General features: G+C 34.8%; 1 protein-coding gene across 2 annotated transcripts; it reads right to left on the bottom strand.

Moving 5' to 3' along the window:
• Window positions 1-1,822: 1,822 nt before the first annotated feature.
• Window positions 1,823-6,027, bottom strand: LOC137490992 (uncharacterized). 2 transcript variants are annotated; one of them, XM_087249435.1, is made up of 3 exons: window positions 5,827-6,027; window positions 5,426-5,572; window positions 1,823-4,341 (listed from the first exon to the last, which is right to left on the bottom strand). In XM_087249435.1, exons 2-3 carry the CDS (start codon window positions 5,508-5,510, stop codon window positions 3,605-3,607), a joined length of 822 nt encoding a protein of 273 aa, XP_087105561.1. In that variant the 5' UTR covers window positions 5,511-5,572; window positions 5,827-6,027; the 3' UTR covers window positions 1,823-3,604. The 2 variants fall into 2 exon arrangements, with proteins under 2 accessions (XP_087105561.1, XP_087105560.1); XM_087249434.1 differs by having other exon boundaries at window positions 5,988-6,027.
• Window positions 6,028-13,984: the final 7,957 nt, after the last annotated feature.

Below are 13,984 nucleotides of genomic sequence, written 5' to 3'. Positions count from 1 at the left end.
ATTGTTAATCCTCAATTATCATTTAATTAGTCATTTAATTAATGAATTTACTTCAGCTTTGCTACATGTTTCTTGAACACTCAGTAGTGTGGACACTTCAATAAAAACTGAAGTATATGCTCTGGGTTTAAAGGGTTAAAGGTGTGAGAGGTAAAAACACAGTGTAAAAATGTATTTTAACAGTAATATACTGTTCATTTAAACTACGGAAATAGACTGTAAAAAAACAGTAGATTGCTGGCAACCACAGCTGCCAGTAGATTACTGTTAAATCAAGGAAAAAACAGTATTTTACTGTAATATCTGAAGCTAATTTCTTGTGTGTGTCACCGTTGTGGAGGAGAGTAGAGCCAGTGTATGAGTTAAAGATGAACAATGAACTACTGATGTTATATTGCATGTTTCTCTATTTAAAGATAGCGGCTGTTTAGTTGCTGATGCAGTCAGAATCTCTCTGGTAGTTCCAGATTTGCATGTATGTGTGCTGTTGTGAAAAATAAGACATTAGAGTTAAACCGAACTTTTCTAATTAACTAAAATAAGTTATCATTATAAGTATGCTTCTAAGCATATATAGCACATTACTTCATAAACTCAATCAGCAGTTGACCAAGTTGAGGCAGTTGCTTTCAGTAAACAAAATGAGTTAACTTGAGTATTGTGTAAATCAATGTAGTCCATGTATTTTTACAGCAACATACTGTAAAATAACAGTACATTGCTGGCAACTGCAGCTGCCAGTATTTTACTGTTTTTTAACAGGACAATTTTTAACAGTGTAAAAAGGCAGAACCCTACTTACTCAGATTAGGATTTTTCTTTATGCGGTCCCCATAGATCTGCTACCTCCTAAATCAAACAGAGCTATTTAGTTATATAATGATCATTATTGTAGAATTAAGCAGACCAGTCGTACTTTAACTATTAGTAACAGGGTAATCACTATACTATTCAAATATTATTATAAGTTTAATAGATGAAAGTCTATCCTCTTAACCTTTTACAGTCTAAGTATACATGAATTAATGCCAATATGTTAGTCGGATCTCTAAAAACATTGTATAATGTGCCATGCTGCTCCGTCTACTGTGATTTAGTCTGTTACTAACCTGTACTGGGGCTTGTGGTGTTATGGACTTTAACGTAATCTAATAGAGATAATAACACAAACTCTGTTGGAATCATTCAAAAGATAACAATTAAAGTCAGGTAAATGAGTATAATGCCAATTCATTCAGTCAATTCATAAACGATCAATACAAGACATCAAATTATCAAAGACAAATCCAAGATTAAAAGATGCATCCCTGACTTCAAAATATACATAGCGTGGAACTTCATCAAACTTAATTTGAGGCTGATCTCAAAAATATAATAATTTTTACTGACAGAATTTCTAGGACTGTCATACCTTCAGCATGCAGTGGGATGGTTTACTGCTGAGTGTGACATGGCAGGGAAAGAAACAGCACCTGTAAGTCTGTCAGAAACCATGGTGCTTGACAGGAAAAAAGGTGGCTATCTCAAGTTTGAAGGAAAGTCCTTACCTCAAATGGAGTTCAAGTATTTTTTTTTTTGAGCAATGGAATGTGAGATTAAATGATGGATCAGTGCAGCAGTTATGCAGTTGATGTGATTGTCTGTTGTGTTGAAGTAGCTGAGATAAAATGCAGTGTTCTTAATTTACTGCTCAATCCATGTTCCTACTCTCAACTATGGTCGCGACTGAAAGGAAAAGATCTCAGATACAACCGGACACATTTTACAGTGTTATGACCCTCTTGTTTGAGTCACAACATAAAAGAGAGATGAACCAACAAAATAGCCTGAATGCAAATTATTTATTATAAAATGCAACTCATAGAACAATCAAAGCAACCAACAAATGTCTAGAGAAAATAATGAAGATAAAGAACTTAGGATATAATCACAACAACACGTTAACTACATGATACAAGGGATGCAAAACAAACCATAAGTTTAAAGACTCAATGAGATGGCAGGTCTTGCCATAAGGACTCCTGAGTAGACACAGCGTCCTGGGCTAGCTAGCACAACATTTTTTATAAACTCATTGATGAGTAATGCAGGCATCCAATCAGAATTTACCACATACTCCAACCTGGAGTCTTGGGATCATCACAGTGTAATACCTGTCGCTCTGCCTAAATAAAATATTTATTAAGTTTGTATTCTACTTAAAAAAGTTAATATAGTAAACTAGAAAGAATCTTGAACTTAAGAGTGAAGAAACTTTACTAATAAAAGATGCAACACAGGACAATTGAATGGGCATTCTAAACTTGAGGCCTTGGTATACTGCAAACTTACCATCCTGGAGCTCCACCCTCTTTGATGTGCGGTGTCTTCCCAGTGATTTGTTTCTCATTCAGGGAGTCAGACAGTGAACATCATCCAAAACAACACTAGCTACATGAATATACTGGAGAGTACAGATGTATCCGCGCCTGTACAATCACTTGCAAAGTGATTTTAAGCTGCAGAGGTGCTGTTTGCCAGATGTTTGTGAAACTGTTTTTCTCTCAGCCGCCATCATTGTGTTTATGGTAAATGCAAGGAACGCAACACATTTACAACCCCACATATGGCAGTGTAGGAGTGTTAAAAAACAGTATATCGTCACTCAGCCTTTTCAAACATTATTCAGACATGAAACATCCTGTGGACATGAGATAATGTTTTACTGCATTCATGTGTGAAACTTTTTGTCCATGTGTTTCTTAAGCTGCGCAGAATGAGTGAAACTCTGTAGACACTGATCAGATCTGTACGGTTTCTCTCCAGTGTGAATTCTCTTTTGTGTTTTCAGATGTGGAAACTGATTAAACCTCTTGTCACAGTGTGAACACGTGTACGGTCTCTCCAGTGTGAAACGTCTGGTGCAGTTTCAATTTTGTATTAAAAGTCTTCTCACACTTAAAGCACATATACTTTTTCACACCAGTGTGGGTCTTCATGTGTCTATTAAGGTCTGAGGAGTTGCTGAAACTCATCTCACACTGAAGCTGCGGTCACACTAGCGTTTAAGCATGTGAAATTCTGTTGTATGGCGCTGTGAAAAAGGGCGGGATTAAACAAGATGATTAGACATAAAAAAAAAAATAAATAAGCGATTGGTCCATATTTTACATTTCTATCCAGAGAGGTCATGTTTTGATCTTCAATTGGTCTCACACAGTCAAGTGATGCGATTTTGCAGGTCAGAGTTCACCAAGCTTGAACTTTGCAACTCAGTGAACTGCAAAACTTGATGCACAAACTTGGTTTCCGGTCTGACGCATTCCCGTGCTTATGAATGGAAATCCATGGGGAGAAAAGTCCAATGTGACCGCGGCTTCAGTGCAAGTTTCTTTCAAGTGTGGCTCATAATGTGTAGATAAAGGGATGATGAGCGGATGAAACTCTTCCCACACTGAGTTCAATTCAGCGCTATTTGTATAGCGCTTTTACAATGTAGATTGTGTCAAAGCAGCTTCACATAAATGGTCATAGTAACTAGAACAGTGTGGTTCAGGTTTTAGTGTTTAAGTTCAGTTCAGTTCAGTTTAGCTCAGTTCAGTGTGATTTAATCATTACTGAGAGTTCAAACACTGAAGAGCCAATTCATCGATGCGTAGCTGAGTGGTTTCTCTCTAGTGTGGATCTTCTTGTGATTATAAAGGGATGATGATTGTTTGAAACTCTTCCCACACTGAATGCATGTGAATGGTTTCTCTCCAGTGTGGATCCTCATGTGTTGATTAAGGGATGATGATTGGCTAAATCTCTTCCCACAATGCGTGCATGTGAATGGGTTCTCTCCAGTGTGGATCCTCATGTGAATCTTAAGACCGAAATTTCTTCCAAAACTCTTTCCACACTGAGTGCATGTGAATGGTTTCTTTCTGCTATGAATCATCATGTGTTCATTAAGGTGTGATGATCGACTGAAACTTTTCCCACACTGAGTGCATGTGAATGGTTTCTCTCTAGTGTGGATCCTCATGTGTTGATTAAGGTGTGATGATTGGCTAAAACTCTTCCCACAATGCGTGCATGTGAATGGTTTCTCTCCAGTGTGGATCATCATGTGAATCTTAAGACCGAAATTTCTTCCAAAACTTCTTCCACAATGAGTGCATGTGAATGGTTTCTCTCTAGTATGGATCATCATGTGAATCTTAAGATAGCCTTTTCTTCCAAAACTCTTCCCACACTGAGTGCAGGTGAAAGTATTTTTGTCTCCCCTTTTCAAAATACCATCAGTCTGTAAATGAGTTTTTTCCTCAATTTTGACATGATGTTCCTCCTCTTTACTCCCCTCATTCTCTTCAATTAGGTCTGAAATAAATAAAACATGTTTTCATTAAGTCTTAAAAACTCTCATCAAAAGTTGAAAAGTGAAAAGACACTGGAAACATTGGCTACACACACTGCAATTTTGATGCATGGTAAATGTAAAATAAACCAGATCATATTTTGTTTGGTCCATTAACGTGTACACATTTAAGCAGATTCATGTCATCTTTATTTATCTAGTTCTTTTACAATGCAAATGGTGTCAAAGCCACTTAACATAGAAGTTATAGTAAATTGAAACCGTGTCAGTCCAGTTTTCAGAGTTTCTTACATAATTGATCATAAAAGTAATTTTGGTCTTATTAATAAGACACAAATTTAAAAGCTCTAAATGGAATTTTTATTTGTTTATATTTATCATTACAACAAAATGTTTTTTCTAAAATGTGTAAAGCAGACAGGGAACAGGGCCGGAGTGGGACTCCTTTTTAGCCCTGGAATTTCAAGTCTTAGACCGGCCCACCTCAGTCGACGACTGACTATATTAATAATAATATGCGGATGATCTTCTTTTTCTGTCGAATCCAGATACATGTATTCCAAAAGTTTTTACAATAATTTCAGAATTTGGAAATGCTTCTGGATACAAAGTCAATCTAGCAAAAAGTTTCCTTTTCCCTATTAATGATAGAGCACAGCAAATGTCCTTCCAATCCTTTCCATTTTCAGTAAGTCCTGATAAATTTGTATAGTGAGTGTGACGCGCAAATATAAGGATTTGTTCAATAAAAATTTTTAAAACGACATTAGTGCCCAAGGACTTTTTAGTGCTCAAGGACACCTTACAAACAGGAGAACAAGAAAAGCAACAACCTTAAGAAGGTAGAGAAAATGGGAGACTAATAATACATAAAATAATGACAAAAGACCTAAGAACAAGAAACAAAAGAAACTCGTTCCTGTCTTTCAATAAGTGCTTATGTACAAGTGTTGAAGAGGAGTTATTTAAGAGAACTAGGCAGCACACTCAGGGCTGCAAGATGGATTTAATTTAGTATTCTTATTATTAAAATATATCTGAATGAGGATAAAATGACTGAGTTGTTCTTTGAGAATGAAAACCAACCTGTTTGTTCCTGCAGATCTTCCTGTTTGACTGTGAATGTCTCTTCAATCTTCAGGTCTTCACTCTCCTCTTTAATAAATGCCATCTTTATAACAGTGAGATCAGTTGCTTCAGCAGGAGCTTTTCACTGCGTTTGGACACTTTATCCTGTTTAAAATGAACAAAACCACAAACAGAAAAAAAAATAATTTCTCTTCAACACTTGCTTCAACAGTTTCTTTATATGTGAGTGATTAACAAAAATAAATCAGGTAAGTCTGAGCAAGAAACAATATCCACAAACAAATGACCTGATAAAAACTAGTCCTCCATTTCTTATATATATAATAATGTATACTTATATTAGAATGACATTATTCTATTAAATAAATTAAACCTTCATTAAAACACTTATTACACACATTTCTGTTGTTCAAACAATAGCCCTCGATTACTGTGATTAAAATAGTACTTCGTTGTAAAAAGAATTAAAATTATAGTCAACAGCAGGTATGTCATATTGGAAGAAAAACCTGAAACTTTAATCAATCGGTTTATATTTGTGTAAAGTTGTGAAACAAACCTTCCTCCAGTTAAACTGCAGCGCGGAAGCGACGCAGCCTAATGACGTCATACACCACGCCAAAATAAAAGTCTTTTTTGTTTAGTTTTTTTTTTTTTTTTTGCCACTCACTGTTGCAGTCAGGACATGATAAATTTCTCCCTCGTTTTCCACTTTACACAACATATCTGCTGTCTCTCATATACATCGATATTTAGAATTTGAAGTTGATCAAAACTTTTAATCCAAACATTTTAAAACAATTTTGAAAAACTTGTTTATTCCACTAAGTTTAAGTTTTTTTTTATTATTGTTGCAAAAAAGTTTACATCACAAAACAGGGAACAATCAACATCGCAAGGCATATTTACCATTAAAATATATAAAATAAATTTAATTTGTTATAACTGCAACAAAAGATTTACATCAAAAGAAAAACAAAACATTATGACAATGAATGTTTTAAAAATAAAGTATAGAGAGCTTCAGTTATTTTACTTTGGTTTCTGAAGTATTTGAAGCTTTCAGCCACTTTCTCTACCTCAGAAAGAAAACACCTAAAAGAGGGTCAGCACTTTTGATATTTACCCATTAAAATAAAGTTCACAACATCAGAGAAAGAACAATGTAAATCAGCTTTGTAAAATAAAATATCTTCTAGAACAATAGGGGGGACTGAAATCATCTTTAATGAAAGCCAAGGATGGATGTCAAACCAGAATTTAAAAGTAATTTCACAAGAAAAAAAATAAGTGATCGAGTGTTTCTGGAAGATTTGAGCATATCTATCAACATCAAAGTTAAATCTTTTTTGAATAAACTAATTCACAGGATATATCCTGAATACAATTCTGTAATGAGTTTCCTTAACCTTAGGTGCTACAGGATATTTAAGCTAAAAGGTAAAAGCTTTATCCTCTACTAAGGGTTTAACAACTCCTAGATGATGACACTTCAAATTACCAATGATAAGCGTTTAAATTGTTTGTAAATAAGCTTGATGTTACATTTACTATCGAAAATATCAACATTTGATATTTTTAAAAATGGAAGAAAAGTTATAAGTATAAATGGGAGATCAAAACAATTACTTTGAATTAACCTAAACAAAGCAATAGGTATAGCCTCGCAAATTTCAGTATAACCTTTATCTGTGATTTTAACTCTATATTTATTTAATAATCCGTTTTAAGATAGTAGCAGTAAATTTTTGTCTAACAAATCATTAATAAATATAATGCCTTTATTGTACCAGTCACTTTTAAACAGTGATTTTCTGTTAATAATAACAACCCTTTTATTCCAAAGAGTGGATTTATGAGGGAAAAAATATGGGTAAATATAATTTTCCAAAAAAGTAGTGCTTGCTTATGAAAATTAGACAGCTTCAAAGGACTTTTTGAACAATCATAATTACATCTTAATACAAATTCAAGGCCACCATTTTTTTAAACAAATTATTTGGGATATGATACAATATTGAATAAGGCTTAGCTAAACACTCTTTCAACCATTTAACTCTAAAAGTGCTAAGAAGACATTCAAAATCGATAGCTTTCAAACCTCCATATTCATACTCTTTGACCATATGATTCTTACTTAAATAATGTGATTTATTTTTCCAAATAAATTTAAATAATATTGAATTTATAGATTTAACTATTTTGGGAGGAGTATATAAAGGATAAGTTAAATATATAATTTTAGATAATCCTAGTCAAAAGAATTTTACCCTATATGGAAAGGTCTCTAGCTAGACAATGATTTAGGGATTTTTCATCCCTTCCATTTTTATATTAAAATTTTAACGTTCTCTATGAACAGAATTTTTGGTGATGGTAACTCCCAAGTATTCAACTTCTTCTTTTACTAGAATACCCTCTAATTCTCTTAAAGTACAATTCTGAATAGTTAATACTTATAAAATATTAATATTTTCTTAGGTTTAAGGTCAATTTAGAAGTTTTAGGAAACAGAAATTTTGGCAAGAGCTAAAGGGAGCACCTCCTTATTTTTAAGAAATAATAAAGTGTCATCTGCAAACTGACTTAAACTAAAAGTCCTACCAAGTATATCAATACCTATAGTGTACTCTGAATTTTTTTAAATATAATGACATAAGTTCAACAGCTATATTAAAAAGTAAAGGTGAGATGGGACATCCTTGACGGATTCCTCTTTTGATGTAAACTCTAGGAGATGATCCTGAATTCAGGAATTTACTATTGAATATATCAGTATAGAACATGGAAATTACCCTACAAAAGCTCGGACTAAACCCAAAAGTTTCTAAAGACTTTCTAAAGACAAAAAAGCATGCTCAAGGGTATCAAATGCCTTGAAAAAGTCTAGAAATAGAAATAAACTTGTCTGAGGAATTAAATACCTATAATCAAGCATATCAACTATCAGTCTGAATACTTCTCACTTTAATGAAAGCTGATTGTATTTCATTAATTATCTTGCCTATACCTTTTTTGAGTCTATTGGCAAATACATGAGAGAGAAATTTAAAATCATTGGACAAAAGAGTTTTGGGTCTCCTATTATTTAAAAATAATTTGTCATTGCTTGGCTATGGAACTAAAATTATTAAAATCTGCTTCGTAGAAGTCGATAGTTCTGCTTTCTCTTTACTTTCCTTAAGTGCTTCAAAAACTAAAAATCTTATCTCTGGCAAAAAATGTTTATAAAACTCAACTGTAATTCCGTGTATGCCTGGGATTTTCCATTGGACATTTTAGAAATAGCAACATCAAGTTCAGAGATAACAATGTCAGATTCCATCATTTCACGGAAGCAGTCATCTATAATAGGAACTTTATCTTTTAAAAAGGAAAAGAAAAAGTCACAATCACTCTCATTAAATTTTGATTTATATAATAATATGAATAGATGTGATCATCAATCAAAGTTTTCTCTTCACTTACATCGTTATTTATGCTAAGTTTATTAATAGTTTTTGAAGATTGTCTATGCTTTACTAAATAAAAAAAAAAATATATATGAAGAATTTTTCTCCCCCTCCTCTATCCGTTTCACTCTAGATCGTAAAGCTCCTTTAGCTTTCTCTGTATAGTAGTCATCCAACTCTGATTGCAAAATACGAAGTTCAATTTGTTCTATATCTCCAAGAAAATCTTTATCACCAAGGTTATTTAATCTAGGTAAAACTGTTAACTGTCTTTTTTTTCCTAACAGAGGAAAACAATAGCTCATTACAGCAGAGCCATTTTTAACTCAATTTGAGAAAAGCATGTGGCAAAAGAAAAAGAAAACCAAACAGCAAATAGGGAGAAAAGCATTTGCCAAATGCTTATTTAAAAAGCTGTTTAAAATGTGTTTTGTGATTTATTAATAAAAAATTTTACTGTTTGGTTAATCAGCCTTTAAAACATGAATTAAATATCAATACAGTAATAAAGTGTCTATTTATTTATACATTTAAAATGTTTTTGTAATGCATTGTTTTATTGCTTAATTAAATGACATTTAAAAACACAATTCAAACATATCTATTTATTTGTCCATTTAAATTGTGATTTATTTATGTATATTTTTATGCTGGGTGAAGCAGGGGCGCAGTAGGTTGTGCTGTCGCTTCACAGCAAGAAGGTCGCTGGTTCGAGCCTCGGCTCAGTTGGCGTTTCTTTGTGGAGTTTGCATGTTCTCCCTGCATTCGCGTGTGTTTTCTCCGGGTGCTCCGGTTCCCCCCACAGTCCAAAGACATGCGATACAGGTGAATTGGTAAAGGCTAAATTGTCCATAGCGTATGAGTGTGTGTAGATGTTTCCCAGAGATGGGTTGCAGCTGGAAGGGCATCCGCTGCGTAAAAACTTGCTGGATAAGTTGGCGGTTCATTCCACTGTGGCGACCCCGTATTAATAAAGAGACTAAGCCGACTAGAAAATTATGACATTTTTATGCTTCAATAATTAAATTAATCATTTGAGTCTTTGTTTTTCTAACTAGCACTCCTGATCCTCCATCATCATGACAGTGAAGACTAATCATGTGTAAAATTCAGGCTTAAACGTGAATAAATGATATTTTAAAGAACATTAAAAATGCAATAACGTTTTAGTGAGCAGAATAATATTATTATAAAATATTCCAAACTTTTTTACTGGGTCTGTATATTATGGTATTTACAACTATTTGTTGTACAACATTTTTTTTTTTACATAGGTGAAAACCTTTGTTGAACCCACCTGTTTCTGATGTTTGCTGGGGAGCGATTCTGAATGTCTGGCAACTGTGCAGAGCTAAAAAAAAAAAAAAAAAAAGATCACTGTATTAAGTAGTTTGAGGGGACATGTGGTACATAGTCCAGTGGCTCCCAGTGCTTCAGCATCTCTGTACATGTTTCCGGTGGAGCTGGTGGTACTGCTGGTGCTGGTTGTGGCCAAATATAGTGGGAACTATAGTAAAAGTTCAGTGGCATCTGAGGTAACAGGTGGATATTCTATTGATGGAGCAGATGGAAGAAGTGGCTTTGGTGCTGATCCAGATTCCTCGTCACCTCATCAAAATTAAATGGAAACTTGTTAAAATAGATTATAATCGCATTTGACTTTTTTCACTTGAAATGACAATCTTTTTGCTATATTAAAATTATTCAACCGATTCTTTAAACAGGGTTTTGCTTGTCACCCTAAAGAGTTTAAAACAATAATTAATATTATCCCTAAAAACATCACAGTATTGATCAGAGGTTTTCTTTCACACTATTCTGTAATGTTGTCTCTTCCATCTTTATTTTTTAGAGATTCAAAATGTAATAACAAGTTTTAAATGAATATTCTTATTCAAAGGCTTCATAATCAGCTCAGACCTCATTTATTTTTAAAGATTTTAATTCACAGGAATTAGAAAAATAAGACAACAAGTTACATTTCTTATTCAATTCTCCCCAAATTTAAAGAACTCCAGTTAAAATGATTAATGATGTGTATCCATCAAAATTATTCCTGAGATTAAAAGTTGATAATAAGGATAACTTGTCAATTTTGTGAAAGTCATATTGAAAACACTGAGCATGTTTTCTTTAATTGCATATATTCATGTCTTATGTCAATATCCATGTGAACCCTTTTTACAATAAACAAGTTAAATTTAATGTGACTAAAGAAAATTGTACACAGCATTAAATAGTTAATAACCGTTTATGCTTTGCAAAAAATTCTTCATTCATAAATATATAAATTTATAAATGTTGGTTTTTAAACCTTTTAAAGGGTGACAATGAGATTAATAGACCCATACTAGTTTAAAAAAGTATCCTTTTTCAGTTTTATTTTGCCCACCTAACATTGCTGTTAGTAATAGTAGTCACACACACACACACACACACACACACACACACACACACACATATATATATATATATATATATATATATATATATATATATATATATATATATATATATATATATATATATATATATATATAATACCTGGTACATCTTCACCCCTCTTCAGTTATTGATTTTAAATCTTCAGGTTCAAAGGGTTTCATTCCAGTAACTTGAGATGTATTCAAGAGTTCACACTTGTCCCCAGATGCTATCTCATGCTATCCCGGGAAAGCCTTAAGCTCTGCTGGACAAGGCCTCATTTTTTCTCTCCATTGTGAAGCTTCATGTGATTGACGAGGCTTCTTTTATGTTTGAAGACCTTTCCACTCTCACTGCATCGAAAACGCTCGCCTGAGTGAATCTTCATGTGTTGCTTAATGGAGTCTTTGCATGAGAGACTCTTTCCACACTGATCACATGTAAACACTGTGGTTCCAGTGTGACCATTCGTGTGATTCATGATTCTTTGGTTGTGAAGCTCTTTCCACAATGAGCACATGCAAACGGCTTCTGTCCGGTGTGACTTATCATGTGGTGTTTGAGTGAGCTTTTATGTGGGAACCTTTTACCACACTCTGTGCATGTGTAAGGTTTCTCTCCAGTGTGAATCCTCATGTGGATGGTAAGGTTTTGTTTTTGAGAAAAACCTTTCCCACACTGTGTACAAATAAAGCTTCTCTCTCCAGTGTGAGTTCTCATGTGGACTTCAAGATTGCCATTTTGCTTACAACTCTTTCCACACTGAGGGCAAGAGTAGAGCCTCTCTCCAGTGTGAATTCTTCTGTGCACTGCCAAGTTTCCTGTAGAATAGAAGCTTTTTCCACACTGTTGGCATGCGTACAGCCTCTCTCCAGTGTGAATTCTCATGTGCACTTTTAAGTTTCCTGTATTATAGAAGCTTTTTCCACACTGTTTGCAGGTGTAAGGTTTCTCCCTAGTGTGGTCAAGGTTTGGCTTTTGACTGAAACTCTTTCTACTCTGTTTACAGCTGAAATTACACCTAGACTTGGATTTCCGAGGTTTTCTGTGTGATGAAGTCTTTTTAGTGAGTGTGGGTTTTTAATCAGTCATTATTTCTTGTTGTTTCTCTTCTATTTCATTCCATTGATGTGTCTGTTCTTTTAGCACTATCAGGTCTTCAAAAAAGAACAAAAAAGTGAACTTTAGTATAAAGGCTTAAAGTGGCAAGCATGTAATGGATGTTTACCCTAAATATTAAAATGAGCTTACCATTTACTCTCCATCATGTGGTTTTAAACATTTCCTGTCTTCTGGAACACAAAGTAAGCCAGCATTTTTATCACAATATCGTATTTTGTCTTCAACAGAATCAAGAAACTCATCAAGGTTTAAAACCACACAATGGAAAGTAAATGGTGAGGCTATTTTCATATCTGTGTCAGAAAGTCATACCAACACTGACTCACATAATTAACACAACTCTTGACTCTGGTTTATTCCCCACTGTATTACTACTGTAATTGTGAATCTTTACTGTTCCTGTTTCAATAGGGTGCTCTTGCTAAAAGGAGCAATGGCAGAGAGAGACTTCCAGTGCAGACTTTAAGATGCTGCAATCTAATCATGGGAAAGACACTTGCTCCTGAGCAGATTCGAGCTTGGGAATGTGTTGCTGTCACACTAACAAGTCTGCCGTGAGTTTCAAAGAACACATTATACTGACTAGTTGCCAACTTAAATTTACTCTCTCATTTCCAGCGTTCACTGAGAACGCGCACACACTCAAGCAGTTTGGCCGTGTTTAAGTGTGGTTTATTCATAAACTAATTTCGAGAGGATCACGTGCTTATAATCAACACGGCTGGCTCCTTGTTAGCTCCGTAATCAGCCCTATTAGATGATTACGGAAGCAATATAAATAACCTGAGTTTTTCACTCCAGTTATCTTCGTCTTGAAGCTCCCCCCCTTTCCACCCCTACATCCTCCCACTTTTTCTGATCGGGCGACACGGTGGCCCAGTGGCTAGCACTGTTGCCTCACAGCAAGAACACCGCCGGTCCAACCCATCGGGTTGGTTGGTGTTTCTGTGTGGAGTTTGCATGTTCTCCCCGTGTTTGCTTGGGTTTGCCCCGGGTTCCCCGGTTTCCTCCCACCGTCCAAAAACATAAACCATAGCCAATCGACTAAAACAAATTATTACCCAATACAACCTGAGTTTACACTTCTCATGGTGACAAGCAGGGGAGTTCTTAAGACCTACCTGACCTCGAATTCCCCTCTCGCCCTTACAACTGGAGGGAGCTCCGGGCTCAGGGATATTACAAGCTCAGGGCTCTCTCCCAGGACAGCATGCCAAATACGCTTTATTGATTATCAGCTAAGTGTGAACTCTTGAAAACCACATCAGATTTGAACCCAATGAATTTGGCCATGCATTGCTGGAGCTCCTCCACAAAGAAAGAGAACTGCTTAATACCAGCTTAGGAAGCACTCCCACCTTCCTGTCAACCACAGTTCTGTCTCTATTTGTGCACACCTCAAGCCATTTGAAGTCTACTCCAAACGGCAGTCAGCTGCCATGCATTTAAGCACCTGATTACAAGGTAACTGTTATTTCACAAAACAGTGAAAGTTACTGATTCCATCACAGCAGACCCCACATTGTTGTTGTTATTATATTCAAATGAAGTTACAGAG

This window comes from Danio rerio, chromosome 4 (assembly GCF_052040795.2).
Source record: "Danio rerio strain M-AB ecotype USA chromosome 4, GRCz13ab, whole genome shotgun sequence".
NCBI classification, from domain to species: domain Eukaryota; kingdom Metazoa; phylum Chordata; class Actinopteri; order Cypriniformes; family Danionidae; genus Danio; species Danio rerio.
This window is presented reverse-complemented; position numbering and strand designations above follow the sequence as displayed.